General features: G+C 55.4%; 1 protein-coding gene across 1 annotated transcript; it reads left to right on the plus strand.

The window, feature by feature from the left end:
- Positions 1–2449: 2449 nt before the first annotated feature.
- SLC27A4 (solute carrier family 27 member 4) lies at positions 2450–17653 on the plus strand. The gene is made up of 13 exons (XM_049774020.1): positions 2450–2595; positions 4035–4201; positions 6074–6468; positions 7396–7554; positions 8860–8929; positions 9007–9098; positions 9799–9908; positions 10111–10320; positions 10442–10568; positions 14985–15122; positions 15227–15391; positions 15515–15661; positions 16862–17653. The coding sequence occupies exons 2-13, from the start codon at positions 4041–4043 to the stop codon at positions 17017–17019; spliced, it is 1932 nt and encodes a 643-aa protein (XP_049629977.1). The 5' UTR covers positions 2450–2595; positions 4035–4040; the 3' UTR covers positions 17020–17653.
- The last annotated feature ends 369 nt before the right edge of the window (positions 17654–18022 follow it).

The following is an 18022-nucleotide window of genomic DNA, read 5'->3' on the forward strand; positions in this document are numbered from 1 at the left end:
GGGCATTTGCCTTGCAAGCGGCCGACCTAGGGCCAATGGTAGTTCGAATCCCGGTATCCCATATGGTCCCCTGTGCCTGCCAGGAGCGACTTCTGAGCAGAGAGCCAGGAGTAACCCCTGAGCGCTGCCAGGTGTGGCCCAAAAACAAAAACAAAAAACAAAACAAAACAAAATAAAAGGAAGAAAAACATTTAGAGGGCAGAGCAACAGGGCAGCCCTAATCCTAGGGTTCTTGCCTCACAAGCAGTCAACTCAGGTTTGATTCCCAACACCTCAAGGGTTGCCCAAGCCCTGCCAGGAGTGACCCCTGAGTGCAGAGCCAGGAATCAGCCCTGAGCACTTCTGGGTGTGGCCTCAGAACCAAAATAAAAAATAAAATAAAATAAAAGACACATAGACTTTGAACTTGCTTTGTTTCTTTTTTTCTTTTTAGTTTGGGGCCACACCTAGTTATGTACAAGGAACATGCAGGGCCAGGGATCAGCCTCTAGCAAGTAAATCAGGCACACCAGCCTTTTGAGCAGATATTCTCCCAGCCCAGGAAATGGAACTTTTGGGTTTAGAAGTCAAAACCAGCTATGCTCAGTGCTTGCTCCTGGCTCTGTGCTCAGGGATCACTCCTTATGAGGGTCAGCTAACTAACTGAATCCTGGATGGCTGTGTGGAAGGCAAGTGCCTACCCCACTGTACTATTTCTCTGGCACCTGAGATTTTGAACTTCCTTTATTTGGGGGAGTGGGGTTGCACCACAGCCAGTGGTGCTCAGGGTTACTCTGTACTCTATGCTCAGAAATTGCTCCTGGCCAGCTGGGGACCAGTATGGGATTGAATCCTGGCTGGTCTCATGTAGGTCATGTGCAAGGCAAATGTCCTACTACTGTGCTATTGCTCTGGCCCTGATTTTGAACTTTCAACTGATAAGACAGCTGAAGTCTTTTGTTGTTGTTATTTGGGGGGGCACACCCAGTGGCGCTCAGGGGTTACTCTTGGCAAGCTCCTCGGGACCATATGGAATGCCGGGAATTGAACCCAAGTTGGTCCTGGGTCAGCCGCAAGCTAGGCAAATGGCCTCCCCACTGTGCTATTGCTCTAGCCAGTTTTTGTTTGTTTGTATGCTAGTCGGTGGTTGGTCCACAATTTCTCGTGCTCAGGAGTTACTCCTGGCTCTGAGCTCAGGAATTATTCCTGGCTAGGCTCCAGGGACCATATGGGATGCCAGGAATCAAACTCAGGTTTGCCACTTACCAGGCAATGCCCTCCCCACAGTACTCACTCCAGGCAATGCCCTTCCCACAGTACTCACTCCAAGTCTTTTGGTGAAGAGACAACCAGAGCCCTGAAGGCAAAGCCCCCGGACAAAGCGCTGAAGAGAGAGTTCTAAATCCTTATCAGGCTAAAATTTCATTTTTAATTCCGCTGAAAAGCCACTTCCCTCCAGTGCACCTTTTAAGCGTGCTACTGGACTAAAGGATTAGGATCGTTTAGGGTTGAGAGTAAATCCTAGAAGCTACTACGGTCCATAACTGAAGAGGAACCAGGCCCGGGAGCTGTTATGTGACAGCTCAAGGCAGGGGAAGCCAGTGGCTATGCCAAGCTGCAGTGGTCAGAGACTAGAGGTTGCCCCATCTCTGCCTTCTGTGTGGCAGATCCTGATGAGATAACCAGACGAACAAGGAAGGATTCCTGAACTAAATACTGGATGACAGTCTCTTCGTGGCCTCCCTCCCATACCTGATCCAGGTCCTGGCAAGGGTAAAAACAAAACAAAACAAAACAAAAACAAAAAACAAAACACAACAAATCCAAGCGCCTTCTAGATGGACTGACTGACAGCACCTCAAAAACCTCTGCCACAATCAAAGCCACATTTATCAATCAGTTGCGCCACAAGCCAGAGTCAGAGCCAGAGGCTGCCCGAGGCTCACCCCCAGCTTGGGGTGTGGCCTGGGGGGGGTGTGGAAAACCTGTGCCAAAAGCCTTGGGCCGGGCTTGGCGTGACGTCGGAAGCTCCGTGGCCGGTAGATGCAGGAGGGTGTGCAGACACTGGGAGGGGTGGAGCTGGGGGGCTCGGGGAGGGGTGGGGTGCAGAATAATTTCTACGGCGCGGACTACAAATCCCGGCATGCAGCGCGGCAGGCTCGGGGCTCCGCGGCTGCGCAGTGCGCGCTGGGCCCGGGCGGCGTCGGGGCGAGCGAGAGTGTGTATGCATGCAGCGTCCTTTTGGGGAATAAATTCCACGGCGCGGACTACAAGTCCCGGCATGCCCCACGGCGGGAACGGGACTCCGCGCCTGCGCAGAGCGCGCTGGGCCCGGGCGGCGTTTGACAGGCGGGCTCGCTCGCGGTGCTGCTGCGGGCCGGCGCAGCCGGTTTCGGGGGGCAGGCGGGCGGGCGGGCGGCGGGGGCGGAGCGGCGCTGCGGGGTGGGGCGGGGCCGGGCGGCGGGGCGAGGCTGGGCGCGCAGCCGGGCCATGCAGGGCGCAGAACGGACGCGGCGCTGCTGAGGACCGGCCGTGCTCCGAGCCGAGCCGAGCGCCCCAGAGGCGGCTGATGCGCCCCAAGTCCCACACAACGCAGCCGGGCCCGCATCGCCACGGGTGAGTGTGCGGGGATCTGTAGAGAATAAAGGGGGGCATGGATCCCGGATCCCGGTCCTTGAGTCTCCCCTCCACCCCAGCTCGGGCTCCCCCGCTTGTACCCCCCCCCTCAGTCCAGGCTGGGCCAGCTCGGGCTCCCCCAGTTTGGGCCCCGCACGGTGCCGCAGCCTCCGGGGAACTGGAGCCTCCGCAGCCTCCCGCAGGCCTCCTGCAATCCCGGTGCTTGCCCACCTGTCACGGGCCTTGGATTGGAAAAGGCCTGGGGACCCCCCCCCAGGGCAGGGCAGGCTAGGCACCGGGGATGGGGGGGTTCTGGCTCACCCCACCTTGCCCTGGGGTTGGCCCAGGACAGGATACTCCTGGTCCAGACCCCCGGACTGCATCCATCCATCCCGCAGCAGACACGCCCGCTCTCCATCCTCATGACCTTCAGCCCCTCGATGGAGATAAAGCGGGGTCCCCCAGGCACAACAGAATGCCAGGCCCGAAAGCGTGACAAGCCGGGCAAGCCTCCCCCTCTCAGCTCGGCCTGGACCCCCTCCAACTCTGGGACCCCCATCCTTAGGAACTGACCCAGGGCGGGGTGCATCCTGCAGGTTTCTTTCCCCCCACCCTAAACCCCCAGGCTCCTTTTCCTGTCTCTCCCCTTCTCCTTCTTCTGTCACCTTCTCCCCCCCTCCACCTGCCCGGGCTCACCTCTGAGCTCGCTCGCTCTGGATGGAATCTGTTTGTTCCGGCGCCCTCTATGGGCTCCGCAGAGGCGCTGCTGCTGAACCCCTTTCCTGAGTTCCTTTCATGGGGCTCCGGGCCCGAGGGATGCTTGTGGGCAAGGCCAGGTGACAGGTGATCGATCCCCCCCCCCTCCCCTGTGCCCTCCCTGTTCTCTGAATGTGGGGGAATCGAGTTTCAAGACGCTTGGGTCTGCATTGCTCATTCACCCCTGCCTCTTGGATGAGAAACTGCAAATGTGCAAATTTGCACAGGAGAAGCACCCCAAATCGATGTGATGCACCCATTCCACAGAGAGGACTGGAAGACCATCCTCCCCCCAAGGTCCCTGGCGTGTCACAGATGTGTGACTCTCCCCACTTTTGTTTTTGGGTCACACCCGGCAGCAGTGCTCAGGAGTTACTCCTGGCTCTGTGCTCTTAAGTCACTCCTGGCAGGCTCAGGGGACCTTATGGGATGCCGGGATTCGAACTTGTGTTGGCCTTGTGCAAGGCAAATGCCTTACCACTGTGCTATTGCTCCGGCCCCATGTGACTCACCTTTTTGTGCTCACCACTGGGACAGTTTTTTGCTTGTTGGTGTTTTCACCTGAAACTCTCAGTGGTCTGAGAAGCCCACCTTTCAATCAGTAGAGTGAGAGCAGATAGGATGTGGAACAGGACAAGGCCAACCAGACGTCTCAGGGTTCACCGGCTGCCCTGTGCCCACAGGTCACCATGCTTTTCGGAGCATCTCTGCTGGGCCTGCTTTTATTCTCCAAGTTGGTCTTGAAGCTGCCCTGGACCCAGGTGGGCTTCTCGCTTCTACTCTTCTACCTGGGCTCTGGCGGCTGGCGCTTCGTCCGAGTCTTCATCAAGACCATCCGGCGAGATGTCTTGTGAGTATGATGACCCCGGGGTCTTGCATGTAGTTCTGAGCTCCCTATCTCCCAAATCCCCAGACAAGATGCCTTGGCTCGTACTGTCCAAAGGCTCCCTGGGTCCCCAAGTCACAGGTTCTAATTCACACTCTGACGATGGTCCCGACTGGACCTCCTTAGCCCTCCTGGATTTTCTCTTGCCTTGGGCTGGAGCCATAGTACTGCCAGTCAGGCACTTGCCTTGCTTGCAGCTGACCTCAGTTCAATCCTCAGCATCCCATATGGTCCCTCAAGTTCACCAGGAATGATCCTTGAGCACAGAGCCAGGAGAAAGCTCTGAGCTCTGCCAGGTGTGGCCCAAAAAGCAACCCAACCTCTCAAAAAAAAAAAAGTGGTGGCCTGGTGCAGACACTGCACCCTAGGCATGTTGGCTGTTGGGGTCTGGAAGAGACACTAGTTCTAGTGGGAACCCTAGATAGTGCTAGACTTAGTGCTAGACCTAGACTAGTGCTAGTGGGTGAAAGGGAGGCCCAGAGCAGTAAGTGTGGGAACCAGCTAGCAAGAACCCCAAAGAGAGGCAGCTCTGGGCAGAGCCTCAACTGGCTCAGGAAAGGTGACCACCAGGCCTGGATGTGGGCTCTGTGCTATCTGACCAGAGATGGGAAGGACACAGGAAACCCCAGACAGGCAGCACCATAGGAGCAGCCTGCTTAAGGGGCACTTGGGACCCAGCACAAGTGACCTATGCCCAGAAGAGGCATCTGAGTGCTGGCTACCAAGTCGATTGCTGGAACTTTTGAGGGACTCCGCAGAAAGAGGCACTGCAAGTCCCAGGCTCCCCAGGGCACAGCGAGGGTTCTGGCCAATGTCTGGTGGAAGGGAAGGGGCAGCTGCTTCAGGAACCATAGGCAGAACCAGCCTGGCATCATGAGGAGGCAGGGAGCAGGGAGTTGAGGGGTAGCAGCTGAGATTCTTCAAGTGTATTTTATTTATTTATTTATTTACTTGTTTTGGGGCCACATCCAGGTGCGCTCAGGGGTTATTCCTGGCTCTGCACTCAGAAATTACTTCTGGCAGGCTTGAGGGATCGTATGGGATGCCAGGAATTGAACCCGAGTCAGCCACGTGCAAGGCAAATGCCCTCCCCACTGTGCTGTCATTTCAGACCCTCTTCAAGTGTACTTAACATATGTCTCAGTGTGTTACCAAGCTGCCCTTGGTGGACAGGACACCCCCATCCACCACCCCATCTTGCTCGGCTCCTGGTTGGACAAACAGCAAACACTTTCTTTCTTTGCTATGTCCCTCGGAGCTGTGGACAGTCCGTTACCAAGAAGTTAGTAGTTGGGCTTCAGGCCCCATGTACTAGAAGGCTGGGCAGAGCAGTGGCCTCCCGGCAGACCTTAGAGGGGAACAGTGCGTATGCCTCAGAGCCTGAGAATCCAGGGTTCCAGTCTCAGCTCCACTCTGGCACAGCAGATTCTAAGAAACCTCAGCCCTGGGCCAGAGAGATAGCATGGAGGCAGGGCATTTGCCTTGCATGCAGAAGGATGGTGGTTCAAATCCCGGAATCCCATACAGTCCCCCAAGCCTGCCAGGAGCGATTTGTGAGCGTAGAGCCAGGAGTAACCCCTGAGTGTTGCCGGGTGTGACCCAAAAACCAAAACGAGAAAAAAAAGAAAAGAAAAGAAACCTCAGCCCCCCTCAACTCGGCTTCCTGCCCTGTGGCCCGGGAAAGCCCTGGTTTCTGCCTCTGCGCAGGGAGAGAGAGGACTAGGACCCTGTGTCTGTGACTGTGCCCTCCAGCCCCATTCAGGTGCAGGGCCAGGGATAAAGAGGTGAGGACTCCCTCCACTCCAGCAGTTCCGCTCCCTCTCACTCCCCCCCCAGTGGCGGCCTGGTGCTCCTGAGGGTGAAGCGCAAAGTGCGGCGCTACCTGAAGGAACGATGGACAGTGCCCACTCTGTTCGCCGCCACGGTCCGGCGCCACCCTGACAAGACGGCCCTGATCTTCGAAGGCACCGATACCCACTGGACCTTCCGCCAGCTGGACGAATACTCCAATGGCGTCGCTAACTTCCTAAAGGCCCAGGGCCTGGTCTCAGGCGATGCTGTGGCCCTCTTCATGGAGAACCGCAATGAGTTTGTGGGCTTGTGGCTGGGCATGGCCAAGCTGGGCGTGGAGGCCGCACTCATCAACACCAACCTCAGGCGGGATGCCCTGCGCCACTGTCTTACCACCTCTAAGGCACGGGCCCTGATCTTCAGCAGCGAGATGGCCCCAGGTGAACCCCCCAGGGGAGCAGAGGTGGTGGGGAGGCACTGACCACAACGCCCTTTCATCCTAGAGACAGGGTAAGGAACTTGGAGACCCCTGTGATTAGCACCCCTGGAGTCTGGGAGCTAATGTGAACTCAGCCACTGGTCACCCAGAAAGGCCAAGGATGGGGCTTGATGGCTATGCCTCAGTTTCCTCGCTGTGGTTTTTGCACCTCCAAGAATTCCCCATGAGGCTCCCACCCAGGGCTCCTATGCCCACCTGAGAGGTGGACACAGGATGAGACACTCTCTGGCCCCCCCAAGCTTTTTCTATACTGGCCACGTTGGGGCTGGGCAGTCATTGTTGCCTTAGCGTGTCCTCCAAGAGGAGACTGAGGTGGAGGGGGGAGGCGCCACCCCTACGTCTTGGCGCTGGAATCCGAGATTGATCCCGGGCTGCCCCGCAGTGGCCTGGTCTCTGTCCAAGCACTGCTGTGGTGTGGGACAGGCTAGGGAGATGTGGAAAGGGGAGGACAGGTGCAGGGAGGGCGAGGGCTGGAACAGGGGGCCAGAGGGCATGGGTGAGAATCTGGGCACAGGACCTCTGTGTGCCTATTCCCCCACACACACACAGGAACATCCCCAGCATTACGCACTGTCTGTGTCCCCCTGGGCCTGTCCCTGTCAGGTGTAGCTCCCAGATGTGGGCATCGAACATAAATGGGCAAAGGTTTCTGGACTCCAGGGGATTTTTTTCCCCACTTTCTACTGTGATTGAGGGAGACCAGGTACATTCACACAGTCCAAATCTTCTGTTTCCCCATCTGTGAAAAAAGGCCTTGGTGGGGCAAGGACAAAGAGCAGCGAGTCACTGTAGTTTGCCTGCAGTGGTTCTGGGGCTAGGGGTGTTCCCACTAGCCCATTGACTTTGTCCCCCTTTTTTTGCCCCACAGCTGTAGTCGAGATCCAGGATAGCCTAGATCCCTCACTTGGACTCTTCTGCTCTGGCCCCTGGGAGCCTAGCACTGTGCCCAGCAGCACGAAGCACCTGGACCCCCTGTTGGAAGATGCCCCCAAGCACCAGCCCGGTCGCCCAGACAAGGGTTTTACAGGTGGGCCCCTAAGCGAGGCTTGGTCTCCGGCCTGGACGGCTGCTCAGCTTCCACACACTGGAGTAGGGTCCCCTTCCTTTTCCTCCAGAGACACTGGGGTCATCTGTGGGTTACTGAGCCCCCAGTGTGCTGGGAAGTGAACCCCAGACTTCATTCCTTGTCTTTATTGTTCAAACATTCCTCATACTGAGTACATGTGGGATCCCATGAGATGGGGGACCCTACTTGGCCAGTCCAACTGGGCCAGGACCCGCACACATTCCTCTACCCTGTAGTATGCCCCCAGGGTACAGTAGAGGGATCCCCGGAGCTGGACTGTCTTCCAAGTTGGTGTTTCTGATGTTCCTTCAACCATAAAGTTGGCGCTGCTCAGGGCTGGAGCAATAGCATAGCAAAGAGGGTATTTTCCTTGCATGCAGCCAACACAGGGTTGATCCTGGCATTCTATATAGTCAACTGAGCCTGCTAGGAGTGATTTCTGAGCGCAAAGCCAGGAGTAACCCCTGAGCACCTAAGGGTGTGACTCAAAACCTAAAATAAACAAACAAACAAAAAAGACCCACCTGTGAACCAGGAGCCTGTGGCTTGCAGTTGGCATGAAATCGGGATCTGCGGGCCCGGAGAGATAGCACAGCGGCATTTGCCTTGCAAGCAGCCGATCCAGGACCAAAGGTGGTTGGTTCAAATCCCGGTGTCCCATATGGTCCCCCGTGCCTGCCAGGAGCTATTTCTGAGCAGATAGCCAGGAGTAACCCCTGAGCACCACTGGGTGTGGCCCAAAAACCAAAAAAAAAAAAAAAAAAAAGAAAGAAAGAAATCAGGATCTGCATGGGCAGGGTGTCAGGGTGACAGGGCTGCTAGGAAAGCTGTGCCAGAGCACAGTGGCAGCACCAACACAGAGCCACCTCAGCTCTTCCCAGGACAGTTTCTGTCCTCCAGCGGGGTGCTAGGTGCTATGGGGCTGGTGTTTACTTTGTATGTGGACCAACACCAAGGAAGGGACACAGGTCTGCTGGGTGTGGCACACCCCACTTCCTGCACCCAGTGTCCCTCGCTCTCGACCTCAGACCCTCCTCCCCCCAGTTCCCACACCTCATACTTAGGTCTAGCTGTTGTGATCTTCTTGGTGATCCTCTGGTATGGGCGGAATTGGGGGACCCAGGAAATGTGGGTTGCAGAGACAGATGCAGGTACGTAGGATTCCAGAAGGAGATGTGGCAACAATGTGGGTGTGGATGGCCAGTCACATACAAAAATGTCTATCTATCCTCCTGACTCAGCCGCCCCCTTGTCTGTTTTCCTCAGATAAGCTCTTCTACATCTACACATCAGGCACTACCGGGCTCCCCAAAGCCGCCATCGTGGTGCACAGCAGGTAGGAGGTGTGAAGAGGGGGCAGGGGAGTCTCCTTTGCCTTTCTGGGTCCCAGTGCTCAGCCCCCTGTCCCCACAGGTACTACCGAATGGCTGCGCTGGTGTACTATGGCTTCCGCATGCGGTCCAACGACATCGTCTACAACTGCCTGCCCCTTTATCACTCGGCAGGTGACCGCCCCAGCCCCACGGGTCACTGCTGTGGAGATGCAGGAGTTTTGGAAGGAATCTGGGTGCAGGGGACAGAGCGATAGCACAGCAGGGAGGACATTTGCCTTGCCAACCAGGATTTGATCCCCGCCATTCCCTATAGTCCTCCGAGCCTGCCAGGAATCATTTCTGAGTGCAGAGCCAGGAGTAGTCCCTGAGCTCTACTGGATGTGGCCTAAGGGAAAAATAAATGAATCTGGGTGCAAATCCAAATGGAGGCTCCTGACCTCTCCCCGGGGGAGTTTATCTCTCTTTCCAAGGTCACAGTGAGGACATGAGCCAGCCTGATAAGGTGTCTGGGGCTTGCAACCTGCACTGCTGGGGTGCGATCCCCCACTGCCCCGTGGGTTGTAATCACAGCTGACAGGTGGGAAACAGGCCCCTAGCCCCCATCCCCATGATGCATATCCAGAAAGAGGAGGAGGAAGAGTCAGGTGGGAGATCCAGGAGCCTGAGAAACTGCCCAGATTGCCCTGGCCAGCCAAGGGGCAACATTCTAGGAGGGGGAGCAGGAGTTGAGGGGGTAGGGTGAAGGCCACCCTCCTTGGGGACAAAGCTTGGAGGGGACCCATGTCCCATAAGGCCTAAGGAGAGACAGATATGGGGTAGGTTGGACTGGATAGGAGGGTCCAGTGTTGCTGACTCCCGCCACCCCCTTCAGGGAACATCGTGGGCATCGGGCAGTGTCTGATCCATGGCATGACTGTAGTGATCCGCAAGAAGTTCTCGGCCTCCCGCTTCTGGGATGACTGTGTCAAGTACAACTGTACGGTGAGTGATGGGGTGAGGGCACCCCCAAAACCCATGGAAGGCCCCCGATCCCTGCGGGCATCTCCCCCCACTACCATCGGGGACCCTTGAGGCCCCAGCTGGGTGGGGAAAGGCCCCTAGGTAGGATGTTGGGTTTCCCAAGGGTTGTTGGGGAAGGAGCATCCCTTGGGGTCAGCCTCATGCCATTGCTGCTCCCCAACAGATTGTGCAGTACATCGGGGAGCTGTGTCGATATCTCCTGAACCAGCCGCCCCGGGAGGCAGAGCAGCAGCACCGGGTGCGCATTGCCCTGGGCAATGGCCTTCGCCCATCTATTTGGACTGACTTTGCAGGCCGCTTCCGCATCCCCCAAGTGGCCGAGTTCTACGGAGCCACCGAGTGCAATTGCAGCCTGGGGAACTTCGACAGCCAGGTTCGGGGGCGTGGGCGGCAGAGGCTGCTGGGTGGGCTTGGGGCCAGGCCAGGGCCAGATGCACTGGGAAAGGGGGTGGCATCACCTGGGCGTACCCAAGCCCAAGCTGTGACCTTTGCAGGTGGGAGCCTGTGGCTTCAACAGCCGTATCCTGTCCTTCGTCTACCCTATCCGGCTGGTCCGTGTCAACGAGGACACCATGGAGCTGATCCGAGGGCCCGATGGTGTCTGCATTCCTTGTGAGCCAGGTCTGTCCTGGGCTAGTCTGGGGGCAGAGGCAGAAGAGTTGATCCAGGAGGGAAATGCGGTGGGGAGACTGGGGGACTCATCTCTGGGCAGTGGCCATTAGTCAGCTCTTTCCTTTGGGCTCTGAGTCCTTTCTCCCACCCACCATAGATCTATTGTCTATCTATCCATCAGTCCATCTTTTCATCTGCCCACACACTCACTCATCCATCCATCCATCCATTCATCCTTCCATCCATTCGTCCACCCCCACCCATTCATTCTATTTCTCCTCCCATCTCTATCTGTTCATCTGTCCATCATATATCCAGTGTTCATCCATATATCCATCCATCCCATCCCTCTTTTCTTTCTCCAGCTATTCATCTGTCTGTCTGTCATATATCCATTGTCTATCCATACCTCATTTCATCCTTTCACCATCCATTTCTCCCTCCCTCTCTCCATCTATCCATCCATCTACCATCTACCCCTTGTCTATCCATCTATTCATCCATCTTTCCACCATATATCTGTTGTCTCATACAATAGACCATCCTTCCGTTTATTCATTCATCTGTCCATCTAAACATGCATCTATTTATACATCAATTTTTGGGATGGGTCACACTCAATGATGCTCAGGATTTATGCCTGGCTCTGCACTCAAGAATTACTCCTGGGGGGCGGAGAGATAGCATGGACCAGAGAGATAGCACAGCGGTAGGGCATTTGCCTTGCATGCAGAAGGACTGTGGTTCAAATCCAGGTGTCCCATATGGTCCTCCAGGCCTGCCAGGAGCAACTTCTGAGTACAGAGCCAGAAGTAGCCCCTGAGTGCTGCCGGGTGTGACCCAAAAAAACAAACAAACGGAGAGATAGCACAGCAGCTTTTGCCTTGCAAGCAGCCGATCCAGGACCAAAGGTGGTTGGTTCGAATACCGGTGTCCCATATGGTCCCTCGTGCCTGCCAGGAGCTATTTCTGAGCAGACAGCCAGGAGTAACCCCTGAGCACCGCCGGGTGTGGCCCAAAAAAAAAAAAAAAAAAAAAAAAAAACGAACAAAAAGAATTATTGGGGCCAGAGGAGAGATAGCATAGAGGTATAGAGGTAAGGCATTTGCCTTTAATGCAGAAGGTCATTGGTTCGAATCCCGGCATCCCATATGGTCCTCTGAGTAAGCTTGCCAGGAGCCATTTCTGAGCATAGAGCCAGGAGTAACCCCTGAGCGCTGCCAGGTGTGACCCAAAAAAAAAAAAAAAAAAAAAAACAACAAAACAAAAAAAACAAAAAAAAAGAATTACTCCTGACAGTGCTCAGGGAACCATATGGAATGCCAGGGGATCAAATCCTTATGCATAGAAAACACCCTACTGTTGCTCTAGCCCTCCATCAACCCATTTATACCATTTATATCATTCCTCCACCCATCTAGCATCCATCTACCCATCAATCTACCACCTATCCTTTGCTCATTAACTCATCCACTCTGCCTCCACCTGCCCACTAAGTATTCTACCATCATTTCTCTTACCCATCCATCCCTTCATCCACCAGTTATCTAGCCACCTCTTTTGTTTATTTGTTTGTTTGTTTTGGGGCCACACCCAGCGGTGCTCAGGATTTACTCCTGCTATCTGCTCAGAAATAGCTCCTGGCAGGCACAGGGGACCATATGGGACGCTGGGATTCAAACCAATCACTTTAGGTCCTGGATCGGCTGCTTGCAAGGCAAACACCGCTGTGCTATCTCTCTGACCCCTAGCCACCTCTTGCGTTCACCAACCCATATGTTCTCCACCACTCCACCCAGCCATCTGTCCATCTGTCCAGTTAGGTTTGTGTTGGAGGCCCCAGGGCTGCCTGCCCATTGGCAGATAAAGCTAGTGACAACCACACCTTTGGGCTGTACTGAGGATCACAGCCTGGGAGATGAGTATACTTGGCTTGGCATGTATCAGGGTCCCAGAGCCCCAGGTTCCAGCACAGTCTGACCTCCCAGGGACTGGGAAATCCTCCAAAATTTAAGAGCTCAAAGTTGTAAAGCTTGGAACAAGGAGATGATTCCAAGCAATGGAGAACATGCCTGGCATGTGCAGGTCTCTGAATTCAATCCCCGGCACCTCTCAGACATCCCTACAACCTTCCAAAGCTAGCATTGTGTGGCCCTGGTAGTCCTCAAGGCTCATGCTAAAGACTCAGCTTGGAGCAGAGACTCCCACCAATGGGAAGATGCCCCTCAGTTTTTGTTCTTATATCTAGCAATGCTCAGGGATCACTCCTGGCTCTGCACTCAGGAATCACTCCTGGTAGACTTGAGAGACCTTTTGATGTCAGGGATTGAACTTGGGTCAGCTATGTGCAAGACAAGCACCCTAGCTGCTGTACTATCATTCCAACCCCATATATTGCTCCAACATAATATATATATACATATATATGTATGTATGTGTATGATATATACTTTTCTGTTTTTGTTTTGGGGGCCACACCCAGCAGCGCTCAGGGGTGACTCCTGGCTCTGCACTCAGAAATCACTCCTGGCAGGCTCGAGGAACCATAAGGGATGCCAGGGATCTAGCCCAAGTCAGTCGTGGACAGGGCAAATGCCTTACCCACTGTGATATCGCTACAGTCTCATATAAATACACATTTTTAAAAAATAAAAAGAACAAAAAGGCCTGGAGCCAGAGAGAGAGAGCACAAAAAGAGAGCACAGCAGGTTGTATTTGCCATCCATGCAGCTGACTCGGGTTTGGTACCCATCATCCCATATGGTCCCCCTGAGCCTGCCAGGAGTGATTCCTGAGCGCAGAACCAGGAATAACTCCTGAGTACCACTGGGTGTGGCCAAATAAAGCACAAAGCACAAAGGGGCCAGACAATAGTATAGGAGCTTTCCTTGAATCCAGTGGATCCCACTTCAATCCTGGCACAGCAGAGGATTTGCTTTTTGGTCTTTGCCAGCATGGAGGTCAGAGAGAAGATGGCTGAAAGGAGTTAAGACGCAGGGCAACCTAAGAATGGCATGCGTAAATGGTTAGCAGCCACATCTGTTGGCTAGGGCTGAATAAAGATGTTTTCTCTCTGGAAAAAAAAAAAAGGATTCCTGAGTCCACCATGAGTGAGTGCAGAGTCAGGAGTAAGCCCTAAGTACCGCTGGGTAGGGCCCCCAAACCAAAAAAATTAAACCAATTAAAAAAATAAATAAAAGGGTCCAGAGAGATAGCATGGAGGTAAGGCATTTGCCTTGCATGCAGAAGAATGGTGGTTCAAATCCCGGCATCCCACATGGTCCCTTGTGCCTGCTAGGGGCGATCGATTTTCTGAGCATAGAGCCAGAAGTAATGCCTGAGCGCTGCCGGGTGTGACCCAAAAAACAAAACAAAAATAAATAAATAAGGGGCCGGGTAGGTGGCGCTGGAGGTAAGGTGTCTGCCTTGCAAGCGCTAGCCCAGGAAGGACCGCGGTTCGATCCCCCGGCGTCCCATATGGTCCCCCCAAGCCAGGGGCGATTTCTGAGCACATAGCCAGGAGTAACCCCTGAGCGTCAAACGGGTGTGGCCCAAAAACCAAAAAAAAAAATAAATAAATAAATAAATAAAGGGACCGGAGAGATAGCATGGAGGTAAGGCATTTGCCTTGCATGCAGAAGGACGGTGGTTCGAATCCTGGCATCCCAAATGGTCTCCCAAGCCTGCCAGGAGCGATTTCTGAGCGTAGAGCCAGGAGTAACTCCTGACCACTGCTGCCAGGTGTGACCCAAAAACCAAAATAAATAAATAAGTAAATAAAGGGGCTGGAGGGGCCGGGCGGTGGCGCTGGAGGTAAGGTGCCTGCCTTGCCTGCACTAGCCTAGGACGGACCGCGGTTCGATTCCCCCGGCGTCCCATATGGTCCCCCAAGAAGCCAGGAGCAACTTCTGAGCGCATAGCCAGGAGTAACCCCTGAGCGTCAGAGGGTGTGGCCCAAAAACCAAAAAAAAAAAAAAAAATAAAGGGGCTGGAGCGATGGCACAAGTGGTAGGGCATTTATTTGCCTTGAATACGCTGACCTAGGATGGAGCGCGGTTAGATCCCCCAGCATCCCATATGGTTCCCCAAGCAAGGAGCAATTTCTGAGTGCATAGCCAGAAGTAATTCCTGAATGTCACTGGGTATGGCTCAAAAATAAATAAATAAATAAATAAATAAATAAATAAATAAATAAATAAATAGCCATAAACCTCTCTGGGCATAGACATGGCCCAGAAGTGCCGCTTGGCCATTGGCCCTTGCAGAGCAGAAGAGCCCAGACAGTCGCAGGCTTAACCAGGGACAGGTGCAGAGTTGGGGAAACTGAATACAAGTGGGACGTCCAGATACAGAGAGCATCAGGTGAGGGGCAGGCGACAGAGGAGGCCCCCCACAAGACACCCCTGACCTCCCACCTGTCTCCAGGGGAGCCGGGCCAGCTGGTGGGCCGCATCATCCAGAAGGACCCCCTGCGCCGGTTCGATGGCTACCTCAACCAGAGCGCCAACAACAAGAAGATCGCCACAGACGTCTTCAAGAAGGGGGATCAGGCCTACCTCACGGGTGAGGGGAATGAGTGGCAAGAGGAAGTGCGCCCCCTGCATCTTTGCACCCCCAATGCTTCTGGACGACCCCTCTCACCCCCCACCCGGGCCCCCCATCCACAGGCGACGTGCTGGTGATGGACGAGCTGGGCTACCTGTACTTCCGAGACCGCACTGGGGACACCTACCGCTGGAAAGGCGAGAATGTGTCCACCACCGAGGTCGAGGGCACCCTCAGCCGCCTGCTGGACATGGCCGATGTGGCCGTGTATGGTGTCGAGGTGCCAGGTAAGGAGGGGTAATTGCGGGCCACAGGGGAGAGATGGGGAGTCCCCTCCTCCACCATTCATCACTACTACCTCACAGAGCCACCGTTTGCCCCTCACTGCCTGTCTCTGCTGCCTTCCCCAGGAACCGAAGGCCGGGCTGGCATGGCAGCTGTGGCCAACCCCACGGGCACCTGTGACCTGCAGCACTTTGCACAGAGCCTGCAGAAGGAGCTGCCGCTGTACGCACGCCCCATCTTCCTGCGCTTTCTGCCTGAGCTGCACAAGACAGGTGTGGCCCCTGGGGGACCAGGGATGGGACTAGGGCCAGCGGGATCCCAGTCCTTGCCCCTGTACTCTCTCTCTCTCTTTCCGGGCCATTTCTTTTTCAGTAAAACTGGACAGGGCTGGGCCCAGATATGCCTCTCCCAGCATGCTGTGACTCTTCCTGGGGCTTCTCAGCCTACTGAGAAGCCAGGCTGACTCTCCTACCTCTGACTCTATGGGCTCAGTCCTGGCAGTGCTGGGTAGGGTTGCGTAGATGGTGTCTGGGATCAAACCCAGGTAGCCAAATCAGTCTCTGTCTGTCTCTCTGTCTCTCCTCACATCATAGTCGCAGTCGCTCTGGCCATACCTTTTTTTTTTTTTTTGGGTTTTTGGGCCACACCCGTTTGATGCTCAGGGGTTACTTCTGGCTATGTGCTCAGAAATCGCCCCTGGCTTGGGGGGACCATATGGGACGCCGGGGGATCGAACCGATGTCTGTTCCTTGGCTAGCGCTTGTAAGGCAGACACCTTACCTCTAGCGCCACCTTCCCGGCCCCAATACCTTTTTTTTTTGGTCTTTGGTTTTTCAGTCACACCTGGGAACACTCAGAGGTTACTCCTGGCTCTGTGCTCAGTTGCTTCTGGCAGGCTCGAGGGACCATATGGGATGCCAGGAATTGAACCGTGGTCTGTCTGGGGTTGGTTGTGTGCAAGGCAAACACCCCATCTGGCCATACCTGGCCATATCAGGCTCTGGCCCCATCTGGCCATACCTGAGTGCTACCTTCTGGCCTTGCCTGCTGGCTAAGATATCAATCCAGAGGGAACAGAGAGATAGCACAGTGGTGTTTGCCTTGCAAGCAGCCGATCCAGGACCTAAGGTGGTTGGTTCAAATCCCGGCGTTCCATATGGTCCCCCATGCCTGCCAGGAGCTATTTCTGAGCAGATAGCCAGGAGTAACCTCAGAACACTGCCGGGTGTGGCCCAAAAAACAAACAAACAAGCAAGCAAAAAAAGATATCAACCCAGAGATGGTTTTCTCTCCTGGTGCCATCAGATGATGGCAGCTGCATTCTTCTAAGGATGGGGATTGAGGCTACTGCTGCCATTTTAGAAGCTTGACACCCACCCAGGCATGGGTAGTCTCTGGGGCTGATGTGAAGTGTGTATGTGGAGAGGGACCTCTAGCCTCTGACCCTGAACTCTGACCGCCCCCCTCCACAGGGACCTACAAACTGCAAAAGACAGATCTTCGGAAGGAGGCCTTCGATCCAGCTGTGGTGAAAGACCCACTGTTTTACCTGGATGCCCGGAAGGGCCGCTATGTCCCCCTGGACCAGGAGGCCTACACACGCATCCAGTCCGGCGAGGAGAAGCTGTGAGGTGCCCCCTGTGGCCCTCTGAGGCCGGCAGCTGCTGGATTCAGAACCCCATCTCCCGTCCAGAGGGGGTTCTGGGGTGCCACACCAAAGCAAACAGGGCCAGCCCCCCGCCCCTCCTAGGGCTGGCCGCCTTCTCCCCCAAACTGCCAAGTGACTCACTGCCGCCTCTCCTGCCCCCATGGGCTTTCTGTGAAAGACAGTGGTCGAGGTGACTTCTGGGGGTCCTCCTGGCAAGGCCCTTGTGCCCTAGGCAGAGACTGACTGGCCCTGCCGGCTGAGGTCTTGGGTCCAAGCAAGGGGAGGCGGAAGGGTGTCTGGCTCATCCAGAGCAGGGGACCTTCGTGGGCCCAGCGCCAAAGCGCCCAGACTCAGGAAGCCGGCAGAGTTAGGGAGGGAGAAAGGGGGAGAAGGGGAGATGTGAGCGTGGACGGATCCCATCGATGGTCCTGACACGCTGCACCAGTGGTCCTGGGCCCAGCCTGCAGCACCCGGTGGCCACCAGGCTGTCACTTGGGCTGGGCTTTTGCACTGGTGGGTCTCTGTCCCTTCCACCGTCCCTCATCTCAGTCCTGGCCTAGCTACAAGGAGGAGGGGTGGGGGGTACTCAGGGGCCAATAAACTCCACCTTCACCCCTACCAGCCTGTGTGCCTGTGATCTGGGTGCCTCCCTGCCCGCCTGCCCTCTCAGCCCTTCCCCAGCCTGGATTCGGAAGGACAGACATCAGAGGCAGCGCAAGTGCCACCAAGGAACCTGTGGCTATGTGCAAGGGGCCCCATCAGTGAACAGAGGGGTGGGCTGGCCCACAAAGAGAGGTGGCTTTGTGGCGGAGCACCCCAAAGGAGGACCCAAACACTGAGCTGGGGCAGGACCATGATTTCTGGATCTGTTCAGGGTGGGTCCAGTTGGCTCTGGGCAGTGCCCAGGGAAGTTTCTAGAACAGGCCCTGCGCTGGAGTCACTTGCTATGCAGAGGATCCTGCACACTTGTGACCCACATTGGGGT

Source organism: Suncus etruscus, chromosome 5 (genome assembly GCF_024139225.1).
Source record: "Suncus etruscus isolate mSunEtr1 chromosome 5, mSunEtr1.pri.cur, whole genome shotgun sequence".
NCBI classification, from domain to species: Eukaryota; Metazoa; Chordata; class Mammalia; order Eulipotyphla; family Soricidae; genus Suncus; species Suncus etruscus.